This window comes from Mesoplodon densirostris, chromosome 6 (assembly GCF_025265405.1).
Source record: "Mesoplodon densirostris isolate mMesDen1 chromosome 6, mMesDen1 primary haplotype, whole genome shotgun sequence".
NCBI lineage: Eukaryota > Metazoa > Chordata > Mammalia > Artiodactyla > Ziphiidae > Mesoplodon > Mesoplodon densirostris.
Genome location: NC_082666.1, coordinates 22,934,483 through 22,958,904, shown reverse-complemented (window position 1 = coordinate 22,958,904; position 24,422 = coordinate 22,934,483). Strand labels below are relative to the sequence as shown.

Here is a 24,422-nt window from a genome sequence, read left to right as displayed (position 1 = left end):
CGTGTCTGGGGACATCTTGTGATGTTGGCGAGAACAGGACATGATCTCACATGGCGAGAAGCTCTTTAGTTCCTTAATCATTTCACGGTGCCTTCGGACGCTTTTTTTCCACCTAAAACGTTTAGTTTCAGCTCAGTGATCAGCTACCCCAGCTCGGCGGGGGAGCGGAAGGCTTGAATTATTCCGACCTGCGAGCGGCCCCTGAGACCCCCCCCCCCAAAAAAAAGCACCAAAAAGTGGAAACTTTTTTTCCCTGTCCATTACATCAAGTTCTGAAAAATCAAAATGGATTTAGAGAAAAATTACCCGACTCCTCGGACCGGCAGGACAGGTAGGACCGCGATACGGGCTCTAGGCGTGCTAACTCAGAGATCCAGCCGGGCACTGGCCCTCAAACACTTCGACCCTGGGGGAGGGGGCGCGTCTCATTTCGCAGGGATTGACTGCGCGACTGTCTGCGGCACGTTTCTTTTCTCCAATCTGTTCACACACTTCTGCATCAGTCCAAGTGTTTGCGAGTTTGTGTGTATTTTTCCCTATTTCCGAATGTTTAATGTGGATGTTTATCTGGGTGTCTGAAAGTTTGTCTGCGTCTGTGTGTTTACATAGGGGATCAGGGTATGCATGAGTGACAATGAGCTTGTGATAAATATATATATATATATATATATATATATATATATATATATATATATAATCAAAAATATTGAGTGTGTGTTGAAGAATCTATATGCCTGTGTATGTGTAGCTTTATATTCATGAGTCTGTTAGTATGTGTTTATGAGTTGCTGTTCCTGGGTACTGTTCTTTTGAGTATCCAAAATGTGTGTCTATGAGTGGCGTATACATAATTTGGATGAGTGTCTGAGTGTACGTCTACTCCTTTAAGGGATTGTGTTTCCCCGTCACATCCCAAGTGATTCTGGAAGTGAGAATAAGATGGTTACACCGACCCCTCCATTTTTGGATGTCAACAGCTGTTCACTGTGCACATGCCAATGTACACAAAAGTGCCTGCCTTTAGGCACAAAGATGGGTCTGGGACCTGTGGGGATCTGTTGTACTAAGTCTGCCATCAGTCAGGCTCAGGTTCTATTCTTTTGAGAGAACAGGAGTGAAGGTGTGCAGCCCTTCGTTGTGTGGTGTACACTGCTTCCCTCTGTGGGTACTGTTGAGCCTACCATTTGTACAAAAGGGTCTCACGTTGCAGACACAACCTTGGCAGGTGAGAGGAGGCAGCCTACCTATAGGCTAGTTGTGACAGTTCTAGGGACCCCCAGCCTGCCTTAGCTCTTACTTAGACAGCCTCTGTCACTGGTGTGTGTGTGTGAACGCGCATGTGCACTCAGGTTTTATCTTGTGGGTGCCAGGAGGAGAGCACAAGTAGGTGGACATGTGTGCCTAACTGGGGCATCCAGCTCTGAACCTATATGCACAGAGGCCTCCCTTGCACAGAGCCTGGTGTTCCTCCCACAGGCCCAGGCAGTGGGTGGCAGGGTGTGTTTATGTCTGAGAGGAGGTGGAAGGCAGCAGGAAGCTTCTGTCTGCCCTGAGGTAAAAGCCAGGTATGGGCAAATGTGCTAAACCCCCATCCAAACACACTTCTGGTCCTGACAGAACTCCCCTTCCCCTATCCATATGGTTCTGTGAGCACCCACCTCCACCCCAGCCCTAAATACAGGTCAAAAAGCAGAGAGAGAGGTGGGGGGTGAACTTGTATCTGAAGCCCAGGACAACTCCCTAGGCATATATGTGTTTCCAAAATCATGACTGAAGAGAAGTGAGGGCAGAAATCTAAGAGGCAGGGAATTGAAGAGGATTCCCCAGGGTAAAGGCACAGGAAAGGGAACCTGGAATCCCCTTCTGCTCCATCCCTACTCCCCCACTACTCCGCAGTGGGTCCCTTAGTAGGTGAGACTCCAGAGGTGTCTGCACTGGGGACTAGGGTGTGTGTGTGTGTGTGTGTGTGTGTGTTGGGAATGGGTCAGAGGCCTGTGAGGGTCCACTAGAGGGTCTGCATGGCTTGCCCGGCTGCCTCTCCAGACAAGCTGTCTACGAAGACTGTAATTCATTCATGGCGGTCGATGGGCTCTTTGATTAGTTCAATCGCCTGAATAATCGTTTAATCAATAAAGCATTTCATTCCTTTGCGAGGCGGGCCTGGGTGGGGCTGAGGACCCCTAGGCTGGCCAGAGTTTAAAAATCTGGAGAGCCATGCCCCCTCTTCACCGACAGGTTGGGTGAGGGCCCTGCCTGGGAAAGGGCAGTATCTCAGGTAACACTACACTTCCGCCTGTCTGCACCAGCCTGGGCCGGGGAAGAAAAGAGAGCTGAGAAACTGGCCAGTATGGGGGCGTCCAGGTCTGGTTTTGGGGTTTTCGCTCGGGCCTCTCCCCTCTCCCAACTTCAGGACCTTGTATGGGTCACTCGATGGCCCTTTCCCTCCTTTAGAACTGTATTCCATTCCTTCGTTCGACCTCAGTTTCCCCATCTGTATAATGGGGAAGGCATATATGCCATTCTAGCTGTAAGCCCAAGGTCGGTGAGGTTCTACCTGAGCAAGGAGCCACTTAAGGGTATTCTTGTCTAGCCTCTTCCTTGTGGTACCAAAAAAGGAAAAACTGAGGTCCAGAGAGGAGCAGGGACTTATTTGAGATCATACAGAAGGAAGTATGGAGGGCGTAGGACTGAAAGGTAATTTTTCTGCCCTTAAACCTCTCATTCTTGCTGGAAAAGGCGATAGAGCCCCCCCCACACCCCTCCCCCCACAGCCTCCCTTGGAGGAAAATGACAATTAGGCAAATTAGCTGAGGTGAGGGTTAAGGAGTCCCAAGGCCAGGGAGACCAGGATAGGCTGCACACTGCCTGCGTGTTGGCATCCATTCCCCTAGCTCTAGTATGAGCCTGGTGGAATAATATCCTCTACCATGGATCTTCATCTTTCAGAAGCTTGGGAGGTCTCATCTCAGGGATTCTTTTCAGACACATGGGGAAGCTGAGCCCTAGGAGAAGCAGGACCCGCCTTTGGGAGAAATAAACATAGTCCCAGAGTCCCTGGCCTTTGAGGTGCGCTGGTAATGATAACAAACCCTGACAAAGGCACTTTGCACAGTTCTTGAAAAATCTGGTTAAATTTTCCCCTTTTTTTCTCCCACTTCGACCATTCCTACAAACAGACTTTGGCCAGGCAGAGCAGACCACTGATCCAGGCGCAGGAATCATACAGGAATTGGCTCTGACCCGACTAGCTGTGTAACTTAGGGTCAGTTGCTTTCTCTCTGTGATGCTTTTAAAATGAGGGTGAGAGAGGACCCACCAAGTTAGGACAGAACCGCTAGGGCCTCTCTGGCTTTCTCGAACTGAGCAAACAATCTGAGCCCTGTAGGCCTCGCTTTATCCAAAGCACCAGAAGGAAGATGAGCTGGACTTGGGCTTCGGGAGTCAATTTCAGGCCCAGGGAGCACTGTAGCAGCCCCAACCCCCAGACGCCACTGGGCGCAGGAGGGGCTGGCCCAGGGGGAGGGAGGGGGAGGCGGGGAGGGCGTGTGTTCCGAGTAAAGCCAGGTTTGTGTATGGAGACCGAGGTGGAGGTGGACATTCCTCTGAAAGTGGCTTCTCAAACATTATTCTCAATGGGCTTTCTTTCAATAACAAAACTTTCAAAGGCAATTCCATTTATACAAATTAAATTTCTTTCCGGGGGGTTTCCTTTCCCCGTCTCCTGCCTCCGCCGCTTAAGGCAAGGCCCGGCCCAAAGTCACGCAGCCGAGGAAAGAAAGCACGCGACTGTTGGGCACAGTGACACCCTACCGCATTCAGCGCAGCGGCGTGGAGACCAACCCCCGATAGCCTCTCTCTCCTGGACGCAGACTCGTGGGCTGGTGAGCTTTCGGAGGCAGGACTGAGGCGCGGTGCCCGGCTTGGTCAAGGAATCGCTGTGTTATCCCGGATAGTCAAGTAACTTCTCTGGGCCGCCACTTGCTGGCCTATAAGACTGGGTTAGGTGGCCAGGATATCTGATGGCGCCTCTTGGAGTTAGAAGTTCCGGGAGGCCGGCACGCTCAGGCGGCTGTGAATAATCCCATATCCAAAAGGAAACACCCTCTGCCCTGTGCACCACAACGTGAGAAAGGGGGCTGCTCTCGCTGCCCAGGTTAGGCTGCCCAACACCGTCCTGAAGGCGAAAGGCTTCTGTGTGAAATGGGAAGCCGACCTATTCCAGTTCAAGTAATATATGTGGTTCCATTCAACGCTGGCAGCGCTTTGGGGGGATTCGGTCCAAGCTGCACTGGTATCAGAAGGAAAATCGGTGTGTATGGATATTCCTGGCTGGGTTTCCCCTCCAACCCCACCCCCCCAAAAAACCGCCCCATCATCCCAAGAGTGGCTCTGGAGAAACCCTTCTGAGAAAGAGGTTTCCAGTTCACAGCCTTTGCTCTACCCCGGACTTGCTATGTGACCTTGTACAGGTAGCCTCCTGTCTTGGCCTCAGGTTTCATATCTGTAAAATGGGGAAAGCCTAGCCTCAGGGCCCTTTTAGCTCTAAGACTTTAGAATCTGAGTTTCTAGGCCTGAACTAGAGCGGGGCTGGAGGTGGAGGTGTCACTGGCTGCGACCCTCTGAGCGTCCCCATACTCCCGCCTCTCCGGTGGGAACGCAGAGCCGCCACGTCGAATTCTTAGTCCACTTTTGATCCATCGAGTGCCACCGGCTGGAATGAACGCAGGAACCCCAACCATCCTCGTCCCTCTGCGACATTGCGATCCTCCTGCTCCAAGGCGAGGGGAGTGTGGTTGAAGATCAGGACAGGCGGGGTTCCAGACAAAGGAGAGATAACACCCACCGCCACCCCACCCCAGTGCATACGCAGCCTCTTGGGCCCGCAGAGGACTTCCTGGGTCTGTTTTCCGCAGCTGTGCCCTGGAGGGGGTGGGGACGGTGTCACCGCCGGAAACTTATCTACCGTTCAGGGGCAGCTGGATCTGGGGCAGGAACAGAAGATGGGTCCGAGGGCTGATCCCATGTAGGAGTGTGAGAAATTGGACAGAGGTAGAGAGAAGGGAGACTGAAGTAGAGAATAACCTGGAGTCTTCCCGGGGTCAACCCGTGCTCTGTCCTCCTTACAAGCCCAGGTCCAGAGCAGGCATCTCAGAGCCCTTGCTTTGGTGGATTTATGTTTAATATTAGAAGATCATCACTTATGAATTCGAAACGGTGGGTCTTGGACAACTCCCATGAGTTGCTGGGACAGGGGAGTCATCAGTTACTATTCCAGGGCTGGGTTCAGGCGCACATAGGCGCTCACAGAACTATTGCCTCCTGGGTGTAGAATGGCTGTCGTCCAGTTCCTTTGATTTTGGTTCCAGAGCCTGACATGCCTGAGAAACTGAATCTCTTTGGCCAAAGACCTTGCCCTTCTGGACCAAAAGAGCCCTGATAGAAATCCACTCATTTTGTCTTAAAAGCGACAAGAACTTACCCAGGAGAGGAAAAGTTGGGTTTTCTCGATGACAGAGCTGCAGCACAGTAGCACCTTTAGTGCAGCTCTGCGTGGCCCTTGCAGATTGAATGCGCCCGCCCGCTTCAGGGACTCTCATTAGCACTGGCCGGTACTGGATTCATTCAGTTCCCAAGAGGCCTTGCTCCGGATGCAGAATTACCCCTGCAGACAGAAGCCTTCAGCTGCGCATATCACTAGCCCCCAAAGTGTCTGACAGCTCCTGGTCTGAGGCTGGAAAGAGGGGCTCACGGCTCAGTGCTTCGGCAACCTGGTCCAAAGCCTCAGATAGACCTCTCCCCCAGGAGCACCCTGGTTACTAACTTTAAAGGACTGTGAGATTTTCCCCTTCTATGTCTCTGCCTACGGTTAGCTCAGAACTGGGGGCCCTTGAGTTAGAGCAGGGGAGGACGGTGGACAAGGAGGCGGCAGCGTCAGCTTAGTTGGCGCTTGATAAAACTATGAAATATTTCCGCTGGAAGGAGCCTTCATTAAAAACTAGGTAAGCCAATTCTGCCCATTTTATAGATGAGGAAACTGAGGTCAGAACGGAGCAGATGTGCACACACTACGTTTCCATCGCGAGTCTGATGGTGCTTAGATTGAAAGCCTGATCTCTATTGAGCTCCTTGTTTTCCTCCAACATCCGTTGTGTGTGTGTGTGAGTGTGTGTGTGTGTGTGTGTGTGTGCGCGCGCGCGCGCGCGCGTTTTCTAGAGACTGTTTCCCCACCCTCACTCCCCACCCCCCATCCCCGCCTCGGCTGCCCTTAATCCCTCAGGGCATCCCTGGGTCCCAATGCCGAGGAGAGGAGGCCAGGCTCCTGCTGGACCTGCAGCTGGACTCTCCAGGCACTGTGTTGATCCCCTTCCCCCTCCCCCAGTCCGCGCTCCACTAGGCCTTCGCCCCGCGCGTTTGTCAATGAACGTGGCGCCGCCGCCTCGGCCCCGCCCCCCATTCTCTCCCATTGCCCAGGTATCGGCTAATCAGGCGGAGCCCGCCGGTTGCTCAGCCAATGGGGTGGTGTCTCGGGTCAGAGCCGGCTGCCACCGCTCTGACTGGCTTGATGAAGCGTGATTGGCAGGTTAGCCCCCGCCCCGCCCCCGCCCCCGCCCGGAGGGAGGCTGAGCCCCGGGCGGCGCTGTCCACACGCAGCGGGTCCTGAAAGCGGCTCCGGGGCGGCGCGGTGGCGCACTGTGCGCGCCGAACAGGCGGAGGGCTAGCGCCGGCGGCGGCGGCTGCGGCTGCGGCGGCAACGCTGGGAGTCAAAGCAGATAGAGGCTGCATCTCTGCACCGGCAGTCCCGGCGGCCTTGGTCTAGGGGACATTTCGCTCTCTTCTCTGTCCCTCGCTCTACGCCTGGGGCAGGCGCGGCGGCCGTCCCGGAAGAGGCAACTGAAAGACAGTCGAACCAGACCCCCGAGAGAAGGCAGCGGAAGCTCGAAGAGTTGGTGGGTGCGAGACAGATACTCAGGCGAGGAGGAGATCGTAGCTGTTGTCCCCATTCCTGGTCCCGGCGATGAAGGAGCAGCAGGGGACGCGGGAACTTTGAAGGCAGTGGGTCCCAGGGTGTGAGGGCCGCGGGCTCCCGGAGACTCCAGAGTCTTGGCCCCAACCTCAGTGGCGTAAGCGTCTCAGAACCCGCCAGGACCCCAGCGCCGCCAGAGAGGAAGTTCTTTGCAACTTCGTCGGAGACGTCGGAGAGCCAGGTGGAGAGAAGCTGCAGCGGCAAGTCCGAACCCCAGAGACTCAAAGAAGCAGAAAGAGAAAGGATTCGGTGGAGACCGAGGGATCGAGGAGAGACTTCAGAGGCAGCGAGGCCGCGGAACCAGCCTGGCAGCCCGCGGGCCTCGCTGCCCCCCGAGTGAAGCCAAGGGCTGTGTGTCCCACAGGCCTCCTTAGAGCCGCTCCTACAGGAGGCGGGGGGGCTCCAGGCCGTCCCGGAGGCGGGCCCCTAAACTATGCCCCCGAAGCTGCGGGCGCCTTGGCCGCAGCTTCCCCGGGCCGGGTGCGGAGCCGACGCCTGAGCCAGCCCGGGAGGGAAGCCACCAGGAGTTGGGCACACCGCTCCCAGCCGGACTGTACTAGCGCCGTTTCCCGCCTCAAGGCGCAGCTCTCGGCGATCTCCGGCAGAGCGGCTCTGAGAGAGGAACAGAAGCTCCAGCAGTGCTTTCTGAGCCCAGCTCGCACAGTTCCCGGCCTGGCGGCGCGGCTCCGTAGCCACGCTGGGCAGCCCCTTGGCGCCGGGAGGCGGCAGCGTGGGCCGGCCTGCAGTCTGGAGCGCCCCGATGGAAATACACTGTAAGCACGACCCGTTTGCATCCATGCATAGTAAGTAGGCGGCGAGCTCGCTTCTCTCACTCTCCCGCTGGGACGGGGTTGGGGGTGCCGGACCGCGGGGCAGGTACTAAGGACGGGAGGACCCAGGACTTTTGTGGCCGCGCAGTCAAGTTTGCAAAGTGCAGGGCTTCCAGGCAGGGGATGTGGAGCAAAACTCCTGGTCGACCCGGCCGGAGCACCTGGCACCGGGAATCCCGCCTCCAGCAACCGGTAGTGTAGGCAGCGAGCTGCAGTCTTTCCGGGGCTCCAGCAGCAACATCTCAGCGTGCCGGGAGATTCCTGACTCGGACCCGGAGAGGGCTTTGGGCCGGGCCATTTGGAAGGTACGAAGTTGCAGGGAGAGGTCAGTCTGAGTCTCAGACAGCGCCCCACACCCCGATCCCGATGGCGCCTTTTTCAGCGGCGGGGCTGATCAAAACTGGGGCTTGATGGGAAAGTGGGGCCCCAAAAGTGCCTGTGTGCTTGTATGTGTGGAGGAAGAGGTTGAGAGCTAAGCGAGGACACCAGGTTCAGAGCTCCAAAGGCATCCTGGAGTTGAGGAGTGGGATTTGAAAAATCAACGAAGTAGCCGTCCCTGAGCTGAGCTTCTGCTTAGAAGCCTCCAGTTCATACAGAGACCCTTAAAGACACTATCAAGTCCTCTGCAGGACGCTTGCCTCATGATGGCTTCTCCCTTTAAAAAAAAAAAATCAAGAAGAAGAAGCCAATTAGTCACCATACAGGCACCCTCGCCTTCTGAAAGACACCGCGTGTGTAGGAGACGGGAAGGGTCATTTTGGGCGCAGGCGAGACTGGCCGGCTGCCTGACCCGTCGGGATCTGCCAGTTCACCCATTAGCACACCCTCCTGTGAGATGAGTGCACCTCTCACGGTGAGCTAACGCCGGATTAGATTCGGAGATTTCGAGGAAATTCCAAGTGGAACGAATCGTATTTTCCTTCTGAGCGCTGCACAGCTGGGCTGGAGCAAGGCGCCAGGCTTCGGCGGCATCCAGCCGGGTGCCCAGCTCGGGCCCCCACGGGCCTCCGGTCAGGGAATTGCTTCTGCGCTGGGAGCCCTCCCCAAGGCTTCAGACAGCCCAGGATCCTGCTTACTTAGCCTTGGATCCCCTATTTAACAAAGGCAGCAGAGACCCGGCTGGAGAGAAGGCGAGCTTCCCGGGCGAATATGTCCGTTTCTGCCCCGGAGGGCCGAATGGCCTGGTAGGCAGGGAAATGCTGATCTAGGCTGCGGGGCTGGCTGTGGGCAAGTCAGTTTCTCTTTGTGTCAGTTTCCCGAGTCCGAGATCATCCACCAAAGCAGTGGAGAGATTTGTGGAGAGAAGCCGATTTCTCGGATTCCAGCCCAAACGATTCCTCACCGTTTGGGGCCTATGCCAAAACGGTTTCCAGTCCGTGGTGACCCCAGCGCCCCCAGCAGCCGTCTCCTGTGCAGACTCAGCCCGGCTCAGGGGAGGCTCTGATCTCTCAGAGTGAGCCAGAAAGCAAAGGAGTTGGGGTCAGTACTCTGAGAGGTGACCAAGCCCTTAGCTTAGTCAAGGAGCGATTTGAGGACAAAATGAGGAGGGCTGCCCTTGCGCTTCTATCCTCGCCTGCAGGGATCTGCTCACTGCCTCCTTCTGCACAGAGCCTGGCGGCCCAGAGGTTGTGCCCCAGCCCTTGGGGAGATCACATCAGAACTGGTGGTCCCATGACTGTGCATGAGGGTGAAGAAGGCAGCTCCTTCCAGGTGCGGGTTAGCCAACCGCTAATGCCTGTCTCTGTCCCTCCTTGTCCCAGCTCTCATCTGCCCCCTCCTTGAGAAGTGCTCCCTCCTTCCGTTTTCAATTTCCCCTGCAGCATGGTGGGGGCTTGGCCCCAGCCTGCCTAGCTTCCAGAGCTGCCTTCTCTGGAAGTGCCCTTAGTTCTGACGCCCAAAGCTATTTGCTTGCACAATATAGGCCCCGATTTGTTGGAGACTGAGTGGAGGGGTGCACAGTAGATCCTGAGAAGTTGCCTGGTTAGTAGGGGCTCAGACCATGTCCCACCTTCTCATCTTCCTTCTTGGCCCTGGTCAGTTTCTTCCTCCAACTCCTTTCCCCTCTCCCCCCACTAGAGGGTGGCTTCTGTGGGGCGGTGGTGTAGGGGGAGGGGCAGGCATCGCCAGGATATGGGCTTCTGAGTTCCGTTGCCTCCACCCCCAGCTATAGTTATCAGTTATAAAGCACTTTTATATCCAGTCTCCTCCCTGAGTGTCTCCTAAACTTTCAGCTATACCCATTTTACAGAGTATGATCTTGAGGTCAGACAGACAAAAGGACTGATAGGAAGTTCACATGGACAAAGCTGGAGGCAGTCTTTTGAGGATTCACAGAAGGGGAGAGAGGGGGACTCAGACTCCAGAGAGTGGGCAGCAGACATCTGGGTGGCTGCACACAAGTGCAAGGCACTATCTGTCTGGTTTAACTATGTCTGTATACATGGCCCCACTGTCCATGTGTGCCAGCACCTGTCTGTCAGAGAGTCCATTAAGGAGATTTCATCCCTGCCTTTCCTGTGTTCCTGTTTGCATGTTAGTGTGTCCCTTCATTCATCCTCTCTGATGTCAATAGGGGGAATTTCAATGACCCTGTGGATCCTGGAGTTGAATCTACCACTGAGTCAGCACAGACCCTCTCCCCAAGATGCTATGCCCAGGTGTGGTCTTTGGGGCTGTGGACAGGGGGGCCCTGGTGGGCAGCATGTCCTTATCAGGGCCTGAGGAGCATCTGTGGAGTCCAGCCCCTTCCAGACCAGAGCCACAAAGGCCCCAGGGGCATCTGCAATTCAACCCATCTCCCCTGCCCTCCCCTCCTCCAAACTCTGCTCTGTTTGCCCTGTGGAGGCGGGGTTGTGTTTCTCTTGTATCTGCATGTCTGTTTCCTGCTCTTTGCCTTGATTTGTTTGCATCTGTCTCTGTGTCAGTCTCTCTGTAAATTCTACTTGGCCCTGAAAAGTGTAGCTGAGTCCCTGTCTCCCCCCAGCACCTCCCACATGATGAACCCTCACTCAGCTGTAGTCCATAGGAAGTAGAGGATGGGACTTGGCTTCTCTGAAGAAGTGCGGGGCTGGAGCTGGGGTCCCAGAAAACAAAGGTCCCCCTCCACAGATGTCCCCTGTCTTCCAAATGCCCCCGTGCTAGGCTTCCTCCGTTTTTCTCTTCTGTCTTCTTGCCTCCCACTGTATACCACATTTACCTTTCTTTCCTTTCTCTTCTCCCCGTTCTGGCCAATCCATTCCTTTTTCTCCTCCTCTTCACTTCTAACCTGAGGCTTCCCTTCCAGGCTCTCTCTCCTTGCTGTGTGTCTCATTTCATTGAGTTCCCGCTCTTTGTACACTTGCCCTCACATCTCTTTTCCTGCTTTCTTTCCCTGTCCTCTTTCCTCACTTCTCTCGGGTTTCTGGTTTCACTTCTTTCCAGTCTTGGGGTAAGTGAGAGACATTGCCTTCTCAGACTTCAGTTTTAAATCACCAACCCACCACCCTTGACATGCTCTAATAGATAGGACCGGGAGAGAAGCGGAGGGCCAAGTGGGTTTGGTGGCCTTTCCAGGAAGTTGAGGGACATAGGGGGCCCCCAGGTCATCCTGGGTCTGGTGTCAGCTGTGGATATGTGGATCAGACTCTGCAAGAGCATTGGTAGCCTGGCCTTTGAGGTCAAGACTAGAGGGTGTGGGGACCTGCTGTCACCTAGAGTGTGACAAACAGTCCCCAAAGCTCACAAATGTCCTGCAGGACTGCTTTTGGCATTTAAGTCCTCTGAAATTTGCCACTGTGTTTTGGGCAGAAAATTTAAATTGCCAATAGTATAGGGAACAGGCCATTATGGATGGCTCCAATGCCTGGACTAGTAGGTTATCTCAAAAGTGTGCTAGGTGCTTTTAGCTTCCTTTTTGTCCTCTCAGATAAGCTTGTACCAATTTTCAATTTACTTGCCTCTTAAATCCAGCCTATTATTGAAACATCCATACAACTCTTTTTTATTAGGTGCTCCCAACCCCAGAACAAAGCTTTCTTAAGCCCCTTGACTAGGGGTGGCTGCAGTCTTTTTGTTTTAGATGAACTATGCAGTTGTGTTCTTAACTGTAAAATTCTATTCGAGATGGTTTTCCTTTTTCTTATGTCTGGAGTGTTTTAGAACAATTAAAACTGTTTAAAGCTCATTTTGAAAATCAAAAAAGAAATTCAGCTTAGAACTAGAATTAAGTACTGTCATCACCTATAAAATGGTTTTTTTTCCCCTTGAAATCAACCTGAACTTGAAAATTTGGGGAAATATTCAATTTGGACTCTCATGGTAAACTTCAGTGAATAGCTTTGGCAGTTTTTAGGAAATAGTTTATGTTATGGGTAGTGTTTCCCCCTCTATTTCAGATACTGTTCATGAACCTGGATAGTAGTTGAGTGCTGGGGGGGAATAGCTGAGATGAGGTGGCTATTTTATGTTTTAGAGTTGGAGTGTGTGTGTGTGTGTGTGTGTGTGTGTGTGTGTGTGAGACCTCTGAGATGCCCTGGCTTCCCTGGTACAGTCTAGTCCCTGTCAAGTCCCAGTTTAGGAGGAGATTTCCCCCTCCTTGACCTCTGAGCTGCCAGCAGCATTGGTGAATGCTTGGACTTGGCTTCTGGCTTTTGACAGTCCTCAGTGATATCAGTTAGTGGCTGATTAACAGCTACAAGGTCAATGATGTTGCTACACTGGATCACTCTGTGTTTACTGGTTTGGCTCTTCATTTACTTAGATCCCTGTTTCCCTCCAGATAGACCTTGATGTAAGAGAAGGGAGCTTATTGGGTGCAGGAGATACTTTCCCGAGCTCTTTTTACTTAAAATCCATCCCAGAGCCCTTGTAAAACCTGGGACTCAGAAGCCTTCTCCGGCTTCTTTATTTCCCCTGAACCAACTTAAAGCTGCTTGTTGATTGCAAAACACTCCAAAAATTCCAGGGAAACTCCTTTATAACAAATCCTGATACACTAGAGTGAAATGTGATCCTTTGACCCATTTCTTCCGTGTGCTCTAAAAGGGTACAGTGGTCAAGTCTGCATGTCAGCCTCACCTTTTTTTGTTTGTTTGTTTTTTTCCCCATCTTTATTGAGGTATGAGTTGCACCTTCTTAAAGAAAGGGTTTTTATCATGACAATGGTTAGGTTTTGTCTCAGTAATCTGCAAATACTATAAAAAAATTGTTTTTTAAAGTCCTTAGCCCTTGAATCAGATTGCTGATTTAAAAAATATATCCGCCCCCCTGAGATCTAGCTCTATTAGAGCAGTCCTTTTCACTTTTAAAGATATTTGTTAAAAGGAAAGAGTTTCATTTTTAAAAATCTCTTTAAATTTTATGCATTTTGAAATGTATTTTCTCCCTAGGATCTATCTTAGACCTCAGCATCATGTATATAATAAGTTCTGTCCCTGGTATAGTTTGAGGTCTTCATATATTCCATTGTTAAAAAAAATTAAAAAGAAAATGCTAGTAACTAAAGGAAACATAGTATGGAGATGCTTGCTATCAATAGCCCAATTGACTGGCTGAAGATGGACAAAGGCTAAGGTTAATTTTAAAAAGCAATCTGAGGTGTTCATGTAGCCTGCATGATCAGACCCCAGGCTCAAGATAGCCAGCCCGCAGCCATTTCTGATCAGAGGGACTCTGGGTGCTCAAAGCAGTGTTTCTACTCCTGTGTGACTGGTTCTAACCACCCTTTCCCTTGCCTTTTGTTTCTGATCTGTTTCAGGACATGGAGGAGTGAATCAGCTTGGGGGGGTTTTTGTGAACGGACGGCCACTCCCAGATGTAGTCCGCCAAAGGATAGTGGAACTTGCTCATCAAGGTGTCAGGCCCTGCGACATCTCCAGGCAGCTTCGAGTCAGCCATGGTTGTGTCAGCAAAATCCTTGGCAGGTAAAGGCAGACGCTTCAGGCTTCCCTTGATTTTTCAAATAATGACCTAAAACATGACCCAGAAGCTGTCCAACCTGGCAGTGTCATAGTGAGAATCATGGTGGCACTTCTCCCACATGCATAGCACTTTGGAGTTTGCAAAGCCCTTTTGAGGCCATTCAATTCAAAGTAGCCCCAGGAAACCCCTGTTGTGGAATGGGGTGACTCAGATAAGAGGGTGACATGTTTTCTGAAAGCCTGGTGAATTATTCCAAAGAACCCACGAGTAAGAGGTTCTTGGGAATTTCCCCTACACATCTTTGGTGAGCTCAGGGCCTTAGCAGGGCTGGGTGGAAAATCTACAAGTTATAAAATCACATAACCAGACTTCAATGTTTCATTTTAATGTTTTCAAAAAGCACATTCCATTTTTAAAAGTCAGCTGTGATTTTCAGTTTTGGGTTATCATCTACCTTATTATTTGGGGCTGTAGTGTTTTCTTCTGTATGTTTTGTTTCCTTCATAGTGACAGGCATCCTAAATATATATGAAATTAGAGAAGGGAAAAAAACCCCCAAACAAACACTAACTCTCAAGTCTGACATTTGAAAGGTGCCACTTGACCCGGCGATTTGCTGCAAGCAAAATACTAACAATGCCAATTCTCCCAGAGGGCTCTGCAGCCTCTTAATGCGCCTGTTTATTTTCTCGGGTGAGATGGTCCAGGGAAGCTTGTTTTGAGATGAGGAGACAAATCTAGAGGGCGAAGTGACTGACTCAGGTTCATCTAGCCAGTCAGCCAGCACTCAGGCTGGGAAGAGGCCTTAAGAACTCCGAGACCATCTGCATCTCACTGTACTCCCAAACCAAAGCCGCAAGTGTGTTTCCAGGCATGTGAAGTTGTTATAGGTCTGCCCTGGCAGCCAGGAACATTCTCGGGTTTAGCTGTCAATGCTCTCTCAGGATCTCTCTTGCCAGGTCAGAAAACAACCTTTGGCCTGTAGCTTGCGTTATGGTTTGAGAACAGGCGCCTGAATAGAAAATAAATATTTTGAAGTATGTCAGTGCCATCGTGATGTTCTGCTTATTCTTTCCCTTCCATCAGCTGGAATTTAAGACATCCTCTCAGATGGAGGGAACAACAGTATTTAACCTTGAGGAGACTTGCTGGAGGCCGAGAGAAGAGGTTTCAGAGCCAGGGGTATGGCAGCCCCTTTAGAGACCATATCCCCCTGTTTATTCCTTATGCCCCTGCCCGTCCCAGGTCACTCTAGCCGTGGAGGCTGTGCACTCCACTCCTGTTTAGCACTCAGCAGCAAACGAGCCCCAGCCCAAGTTCAAGGAGAAGGTCAGGACATCAGCGTGGTGTTTTTGTTAGATGGTGATTTTAGGCAGGAGAATGAGAGTGAAAGTCGAAGGAAAAAGAAAAAAACTAGAGGAGAGGGAGACAAAGAGAAGAGAAAGAAAAAACAAAACAGAAAAGAAATGGACTGATTTAAAAAGAGAGAGAAACAGAAAGAGAAATGAAGACAAAATAGAAAGAGAGAAAAGAAAAATATTTTAGACCATCTCTGAGTGAATCTTAGCTATCTTCTTGGGAAGGCTTCTCATTGTACGGAGGTAGAGAGAGAGAGAAAAAAGAGGCCCTTCCTTTGTTTTTGCTGAGATGTCTTTGCTGAGCCGACATTTTGCTTGCTATTTGAAATCTTCTCAGGGCAAGATGCTGAGCCCTTCTCAGAGGGGACATCCAGATGCCAGGTCCTCATGTTCTGGTGCCCGGGAGCCCTCCATGTCTCCCCTGGGGGACTGAAGGAGAGAGACAGTGACCCTCCCAAGCCCAGCCGGCAGCCTCCCGCGGCCCGGAATAGATTTGTCACTAGGTAGAGTGGCACTCGGAAGTTACACGCCGCTCCGGTGCCTGGCCGTTTAAGTTGTCAACAATAAATTGGAATTTCATAGCTCATTATTTTCATAACTAAGAACCACAGTGGACAAAATGTCACTCTAATTAGAACTGCCTTTTAAGAAACAAGTTCAGCCCTAAAACAGTGTGACTGGGAATTTCTGAACTGGGGTTGTTCCATCCACTGATTTTTTTTTTTTTTGGGCACCGAAGAATTTGATGGGCACACACAGGGTGACAGATTGTCGAGAGCGTGTGGTGTGTGGTGGCTGTGGCAGAGTCCCTGGGGCAGGCAGAGTCATCTCGGGAAGGTGGCGGTCTGCCAGGAGTATGGGCATTCAGTCCGCAGAGCTCAAGGCTCTGGAGGGGCTCGAGGGGCACAGCCCGGTGGCATGTGAGACCCATGTAAATCCACCCAGAAAGCTGGGCTGTTGTCTTCTTTCACTGGAGCCTGGCTGGGAGGTTCAGGCCATTTGGAATTGGGTCGTATGTTACACAGAGTAAACACTCAGAGGATTTTAATCCGCAACACGTGCTCTTTATGTTTTACAAAGCTTTTTCTTAACCATTCTGCATTTCTGTCTTCACAACAGCCCTGCAAGGTAGGCAGGGCGAACATCCTCCCCTTATTATATAAATGGGATAACTGAGGCCCAGAGAGGTTGAGCTGGTCAGGGTCACACAGCGAGTTAGTATCGGAGCCACTGACTGGCACCTACACCTCTTTACTCTCAAACTAATGTTCTTTGCGCCGAACTGCATTGTGTGTTAGTGGCTATTGTTCGTCTTGTTGTGTATAAGCCAAAGTGCTGCATGGCTGTTTTGCTGAGATGAAAGGGCGGTTATTTAGTCTGACACAGTTGCCAGTTGGGGTTTTCTGGAGTGACAGGGCTACCTTCTAAGTGCCTGGCCCATGTGTCAAAAGGAAGACAGAGACCTCTTGTGTCAAGACCGTAGCCTCCTATGGTTGGCCGTGTTAAGGTGGGATGGATGGAGAGCCATGGGCACTGCCATCCACAGCCATACAAGCAGGACAAGTGCTGGGGGGTGAGGTTTCATCCTGCCACCCTCTCAGAGTTTCTGCTTGAATACTGCAGTCCCATTCAGCTAACATATTTGAGTGCAGGGTTGTCTGTGTGTCTGAACCCCCGCCCCAAGATAGTGCCTGTCCTAACAGACCCTCTGTGACTGTTGATTAAGTGAGTGAATGAGTGACAAGATGCATATGGAAATGCCTGGTAAACAGTAAAGCTCTCTACAGTTGCATGGGATCATTATTATTAGTATTAGTATTATTTTAATTTTTACAACTAAAGCAGCAGCTTGTTCTAGTGCAAAGAGCACTGGATTCAGAGTCAGGTTTGAAAGCCCAGGACTGTTTCTAAGTTCCAGAAGGGAGTTGGGCAAGGTACTTGATCTTCTGATCATCAGTTTTCCCTTCTATAAAACCATACTGGCCTCTCAGGATTGGTGTGAGGATGAAGATAATTCAAGGAAGACTCTAAACTTTAAGGCACTGTGACTAAATAATGAGTTGTGTTGATAGTAACAGATATTTTTCTATTGTAAAGTTGAAAGGATCTGCTGAATCTGCAGAGATTGCTGTGTGCTTTGATTTAGATACTTTTTTTAGACTTTTGGCAAAAAAGTATTTTCTTGGATATTCCTAAAACCTATTTGTGACTAATAACAAACTTTTAGCAATTAGAGAATGAAAGAGCACAGATTGAGTTTTGCTTTATGGTCCAAATTTGTACATGACTCACTCTTCTTAGTGAAAAACAGAATTTGCACATCCACATCACTGGTCCCAAATTATTTCATCTGTTTCTAGAATGTTCACGAACTTGGCCCTAACCAGACTTACCCAAGCTGAGAAGCATCTCTTTAAATGTAACCAGGCATTGTTCTGGGTTACCTTTCCCACCCATCACATGGGAGAATCACCGCTTTCCCTTACCTATTATAAACTCTTGTTAGGTTTAAAATTTTCCAGCAATTTCTAAAATGTCTTTTTCATTAAAAAATTTTTTCAACTGCAAGATAATCTTTGCAAGAGGAAGTCAAGAATTCCTCTGTAAATGTTGAGAGAGACGTCCAGTGAAGGCTCAGATTCAGAAAAGGAATCAAGTAATTTTTTTCCCCTGAAATATTCTTTCGTGGCACTCTTTTCCCTGGTCTCGGTTTTACTGTAAAACTCTGGCATCCTATTTGCATTAACGAGGAAGAGCTGATAGCGTGGAAATGTCCTTGGAAACAGTGATTTACCTCAGGGACGGTCCCTGGAAGAGCTGCGGTGACTTGTGGTTGGGTGTTTTTGTTTGTTTGTTTGTTTTTCTGATTGCTTGGGTTTTGACTTATACGTAACTCATATTTCTAGTTAATTCTGTAATCCAACACTCTTTTAAATTTTACACCAGAGTTCTTGTTTATCTCTTATGGAAAAAGAAGTTGCACTTTGAGGAACAGTTTCACAGAATGAGTCTGCTAGGGGATGGGAGAGCTGGCAAATTAAAGGCACAGGGCAGCTTTCTGGGGGAAATTGTAGCTCAGGAGGCTGGGCCACAGTCCTAGTTTGGCCACTGGGTCTTGAGTGACCCTGGGCAAGCCATTTAACCTCTATGGATCTCTGTTTATATCTGTAGATGGAGACCTATTTGTTTATTCGTTCACTCATTCAGTCATTCAAAACTGAATTTTGTGCTTTAGAAATTAGAAATTCAAAATTATGTGCTTTAGAAGTGTTGTGGGGATCAAAGGGGAAAACCAAATTGAAAGATTTCTGTAAACTGTCAATGGTAGATAAATGTGACAGAATTAATTAATTAATGCAGAGCATTCCGACCAGCGCTGTCCAATAGAAATGTAATGTGAGCCATGCATGACATTTAAACTTTTCTAGTAGTATAGTACATTAGAAAAGGAAAAAGAAACAGGTACAATTAATTTTAATTCTATATTTTATTTAACCCAATATATTAAAAAGATGATCATTTCAATATGTAACCAATAGAAAAATCATTAATGAGATTTTAACTTTTTTTTGTGCTAAGTTTTGAAAACCTGCTGTGTATCTGATGCTTATAGCACATCTCAATTCAAACAAGCCACATTTTAAATGTTCAAAAGCCACATATGGCTAGTGGGTACGTACTGGACAGCACAGGTCTGGACGTTTCCTGGACAGAGTAATCCATTATTTTGTTACCAACAGCCATTTTCCAGGTCTCTCATGGCTAAGCTCCTCTCTCCTTGGGTCCTAGGTATTATGAGACGGGGAGCATCAAGCCTGGGGTAATTGGAGGATCCAAACCAAAGGTTGCCACACCCAAAGTGGTGGAAAAAATCGCTGAGTATAAACGCCAAAATCCCACCATGTTTGCCTGGGAGATCAGGGACCGGCTGCTGGCGGAACGGGTGTGTGACAATGACACGGTGCCCAGCGTCAGTTCCATCAACAGGTGAGGGGCTGGTGCCTGTGGGAGGCTAGGGGTCTGGGTGGGGTGGGGATACTGGGGGCTCTGCATGTGCCTTTCCTGAAGATCCGGCCTCTCCTTTCACCAAGTCTCCATAGGGGTTATCAGACAGGAGGGATGCTAACGGGGCTGAATGGATCGCTCTATCACCCCCTCTTCTCTCCAAAGTGGGCAGGCGTCCTCAGCCCAGGGAGAGGAGGCTATGCCAACACTCTGGCTGCTGCAGATTCTTCTGAGCCCAGAGTCATTTCCATCACTCCCTTCACCACTCGCCTCTGCATGTGAAGCACCACACAGTGAATTGTCCTGTTAGGCCTTCACAAATGTCACTTCCTTGCAAGCCCATCCTCAAGGTTGGCACTGGCCCACCTCAGGGCTTCCCAGGAGGAAAATCCCAGCCTCCAGTTTGTGCAGAGTTTGAGCTATTGAGTGTGGGGAGCGGAGCCCGGACTTGCAGTTGAGAGATTTTCGCTCTTGTGCCAGCTCTGCCACAAACCCAGTGTGACCTTGACAAAGCTCTTCCTCTCTCTGAGAGCCCAGGACCTTGGTGGTGCTGATGTGGGTCTGTGATTTCCAAGAGTGACATCCAGGATGCTAAGATGCTGTGGAGTTAGGGGGTTGCCCTCTCCCCAGTAGCCCTGACTCTCACCGGTGGGGAGAAAGATCCAGAAAAATACCATGAGTACCAGGCTGGGGATCTTCTTGGGAGCTCCTTCTTTTTTCCAGTCTGGTCCAGAGTACATCCAGCAGAGCTCTCAGAGCTTCAAAACTGAATTCCTGAAGGAAAGTTTTCCACCATGGATGGTGCTTTCTCAACTCCACTGAAACCCATAAAGTCAAGGATGAAGTTGTGGAATGACAGAAATGATTGTTCTCTAAAACCCACAAAGAAAAAGGAAGCCAGCAGACTGAAAACCTGAACAGTTCCCATTTCTCCAAGGCCACGCCCTGCTCTTGTCAGTGCAGAGCCTGTCTGGCCATAGGGGATCCCTCACCCCCAGCAACTGAGGTGATCAGACCAGATCCCCTTCTGGTCCTGACATTGTTCCTTCTGTGATGACTCAAATGCACAGAATCACTGTGTGATTTTCCATGTTGGTGTTTTGAGTCCTGCTATTTCATAAAACATCAGCCTGTTTTTTGTTTTTTCTCTCAGCAAACCTTTACCTTGGCTCTGACATCCTTCAAGGTGCTATGAAGAGAGAGGGGAATCAGGCATATGGTCTCTTAGTCTCTGTTCTAGAGGGGCTCTTTGTCCAGGGAGGGACTCTGGCCTTCACTGAGAAGTCTGGACAGCCTGCCTTAGGTACAGAATTGCTGGAGACGTAGCAATTATTGTGGTGGGTTTGAGGGGCATCACTCCTGTTCTTTTCTGGCTTATGAGTGGCTCCATGTGCTTTCTGAGTCCCCTACTGCCAGCTCTTTGAAAGATTTCCATGACACAAAGCAACATGACTTTTCTGCCTACCTGTGTCTCCAAAAGCCCTAACATGGAGTGAGGCCTGCTCTGCTGAGATCAGTGAAGGAGTAGTCAGCATGCTCTGCAGAGGAGCCTCTAGCAAACTGGTGGTCAGGCGCTGGAGGCCCCGAGATTTTTCAATCTAGGTTATACATGTGGTTTGAAAGATACCTCAGGTTGCCCGTGGGGGTCACAAACCTTAATGCCAATATGGGGTCAGACAGATGATGCAACAAGGGAAGTGGCCCAGGCATAAGGCAACAGGGGAAGGTCGGTCTATGGCAAACTAGGAACACAAGCTCTATTGAAGGGGCAGTTGCCTCTTGGCTCTAGCTGAAAGCTGCCAGGAATGTGGGCCTGGTGGCAGCCAGATATTTTTTCCATTCTTAAAGAGGAGCCAGAAACTAGGACTTGTGTGTGCATGTATTTGTACGTTTGTGTATATGAAATCTCTATATCTTTAAACAGTGGCAACTAATGTCAGTGAGAAAATGCCTTTGCGGGACAAGCATAAATCATTTTCAGGGCCCCAACTTCTATCTTTTGTCATACAAGGAGGAAAACTGTTTTGTGATGAAGTTATTTTAATGTACTTTAGAAAAATGTAGCTAGCACTTGAAACCAGTGAGTGTGAATTTTATGAACTATCCCCCTCATTTATGGTAAAGAACTAATATTGCTTTATAAAATAAGTCCAAGTCAAAAAGTAAGTGATTTGAAAGAAACATATGAAGCAAATAGAGCACAGTGATTACAGATGTGGTGAAGGCTGTGAAGGGGGTACTTGAAAGAGTGTCCAGGGAAATCGTGGCTCAACTGATGCTTTGTGCCCAGAGCCGTGCTGTGTGGAGGGTCAGACTGCTAGTTGCTGGGGCCATGGCTAGCCTCAGGGGCCACCTGGGTGTCCCAGAACATAACGGTGGCCCGGTGGCTCCACCGGCTGTACCTCTAAGGTGTTGCCACATCTGTGGTCTCCTACAGCCCTCAAAGCTTAACTCTCTCCTGTGACAGGTATAGAAACTAAGGCCCAGATGGGGAGTGCACAGGAACAATGATTTTGAGCTAGAGGTGGGAGTAGGGCCCAGGTTCCCTGATGGTAAGAGAAGGGATGTTTCTTTCCACCACTCTCCAGCAGGACTCTGGCAGGACAGAACTGAAGATCTGTGAGGAGAGAGACAAGGAAGGGCAAACAGCCATCCCTACTGCATTCCCATTCCATTCCTGAGCCTCACAGCCTGTATGTTTTGCTGCCTGTCTGCAGGCTTCCTCTGTGATCTATAGCCCTTTTCTGTGCTCCTCTCTGGGGCTTCTCCCGGGAGCACTCTCTGGTTCCTCACCACATTCTTCAGTGAGAGCTCTTTGGTGTCTTTAGCAACAGACTGCGCAAGGCAAATAAACTAAGTGCAGGACAGTCTTGTGTTGCTGCATCCAACCCCCAACCCTGCACCCACAAAGCCTGAGCCATCCCAGCGCACAGTTTTATTTTCCATGTAAAGATCCCACTGCATTCAAACAGATGCAGCTTCTACATGACTCTCTTGCAAATGTTGTGTAAGAGAGTCCATAGCTCCCTCTCCCAGCCCCTGCTTCCCCGGGAGGCAACGTCTCACTATTCCAATACTTCAGACATCTAGGGAGGGAAGGGTGTCTGGATCTGTAGCTACTCTGGTGGCTGCAGGGCCGTCTCCACCTTCTCCCCCAGAAGTGTGTGCCTTCCTGCGGCCTTCTGGGGATCCTGCCTGGGAAACCATGGCTGACATGGGGTGAAGCAACACTGAACCAGTTCTGCTAGGCTTGTGGGAGATTTCCTGGGACACAAAGCGTCATGTTTATATGGCTTCTTAAGGACAAATACATGCTGGGGTGTTGCACAACCTGCATGAAGGCTGTTGGAATCCAGCCTGAGACAGCTGGAGGTGACTGTCTTAGAGCTGACCCCAATGCCGGGTGGAACGGAGTCTTCCTTCTTCGTCTGTTCCAGTCCCGAGGCTCTAAACCAGGGGCCGAGTGACATTCCCAGCTTAGAGGGGCAGCTCTATTTAGTACCAACCAGTGGTTGTCCTGTGAGGATGCGGGGCCAGTATTCTGGGTGTTCTGATTTTTCAAGAGAAGCTAGAAATCCACGTATTTATGTAAACGCTCCCAACTTACCAATACTGGCAACTAATTCAAATGAAAATAAATATACTGTGCAGGCCAAACAAAACTTGTCCAGGGATGGATGTGGCCTGGGGATGACCATTTGTAAACCCTGCTCTTCATCCTGACTTAGGCAACAAGCCTTCTGGGATCGTTCATCCCTTCCCTCTTTCTTCTCCACATCAGCCGCAGGTGTGAGTGTCACCTGTGGATCCTCTCCCAGCTTGGCCTAGTTGGTCTCTTGGTTTCAGGATTCTTAACACAGCTGATGGCCCAGGATTCTTACTGCAAGATGGTAGTTTGATCAGTGAGGTAGACGTGGGTATTTCTTTCAGTCTTATAGCCCCATTTCTTTTTCTAAGGCCCCATGATTTTCTCTTTCAGTGGAATTTTGTATGTGGTGTAGGGGAGGTGGTGGCTGGGGTGTGGGTGAGAAGACCTAGCCTTTCAAAGCAGCGGGGGTGATGTTGAAAAGGGATCCTTACAAATGCTTGTAATGTCTAAAGTTCCTCGGACTTTGAATCTTCGGACTCTAGATGGATTTTGAATCCAAATAGGCTTTATGCCTCATACAGGCAGTATTTAGCAGAGGTACTGCTTCCTTTGAATGTGGCTCAAAGAAAAGTGCTCGGGCATGGGAGCTGACTTGCCGTGGGACCTTGGGCAGGTCATTTGAGCACTCTGGGCTTTAGTTTCCTCATTTATAGGAATTCTTTGATTGCTGAGCTTCCTTCTCCATTGGACCATCTAGGATGATCATATGGCATCCAAGGTCATGCTCATGCTCAGCAAAGTAAAGGTTGCACCTCTTAGCGCTGTCAATTAGCTCTGAATGTCTCTGGTTTAGAACAGGTCCAGAGCATGGCTCTTATTGTGATGAGTCCTGATGTTAATTTTTGAATTCTTAATTTTTTTTAATTGTTATGATTCAATTATAGTCTTGTTCTTCCCACTCCCATTTCTTCTCAATGGAAAATGATGCTCTTTGTTCTTTTCTTGGCAGCTGCTACAAGCAGATGGGCAAAATTTCTATCTCTGGGGATGGGTTTGGAGGGTTCCCTAAGATTCAAGTCCTCCTTATAAAGGAAAGCCCCACTACAGCCTTAAAATAGGGTATGGGGATGGCTACCTTCCCCTCCCCAGCTCCCAGGGGGATCCCATGTGTTTTTAAGGCGTTTGTGGAAAATATGAACCTTTAAAGGTTGAAGCTGGTCATTAATCTTTATGAAGATACCAGTGAAAATAACAACAGCTAACATTTATCGAGAATTTACTATGCAGCAGCCACTGTTCTACGTACTTAATTAATTTAATCCTTGTAATAACCCTATGAGGCAGGAATGATTCTTAGCTTCATTTTGCAGATGAAGAAATTGAGGTACAGAGGGGTAAGAAATTCACCCAACATTATACAGCTGGCAAATAGCAAAACTGGGATTCAAACTCTAGATGTCCGGATCTGGAGCCTTTTCACGCCGCTGCAGCTGCCTGTCAATGATTTATAAAAATTGATAATGGTTTACCAATGATTTATAAATATTTTTAAAGAAAAATAAGGGAAACATAATTTTCTTTGCTTACGTAGAAAGTTAATGGCAAGACAATGCTTTGAAAAGTTAGGACTTTATACAGGACTTCAACAGGAAATAGTTACAATCTATTAATATTTTACCATATGTTTGTATATACATAAACCATAATATAGATAAACT

The 24,422-nt window shown here is 49.6% G+C and overlaps 1 protein-coding gene across 1 annotated transcript in view; it reads left to right on the top strand.

Annotated features, from left to right (window-relative positions):
• Positions 1 to 7,784: 7,784 nt before the first annotated feature.
• The window catches only part of PAX5 (paired box 5), a 178,952-nt gene continuing 162,314 nt past the window's right edge, over positions 7,785 to 24,422 (top strand). Inside the window, exons 1-3 of the mRNA XM_060100888.1 lie at positions 7,785 to 7,827; positions 13,589 to 13,754; positions 18,900 to 19,097. Coding sequence (XP_059956871.1) covers positions 7,785 to 7,827; positions 13,589 to 13,754; positions 18,900 to 19,097 — 407 coding nt within the window. The remainder of the gene's footprint in view (positions 7,828 to 13,588; positions 13,755 to 18,899; positions 19,098 to 24,422) is intronic.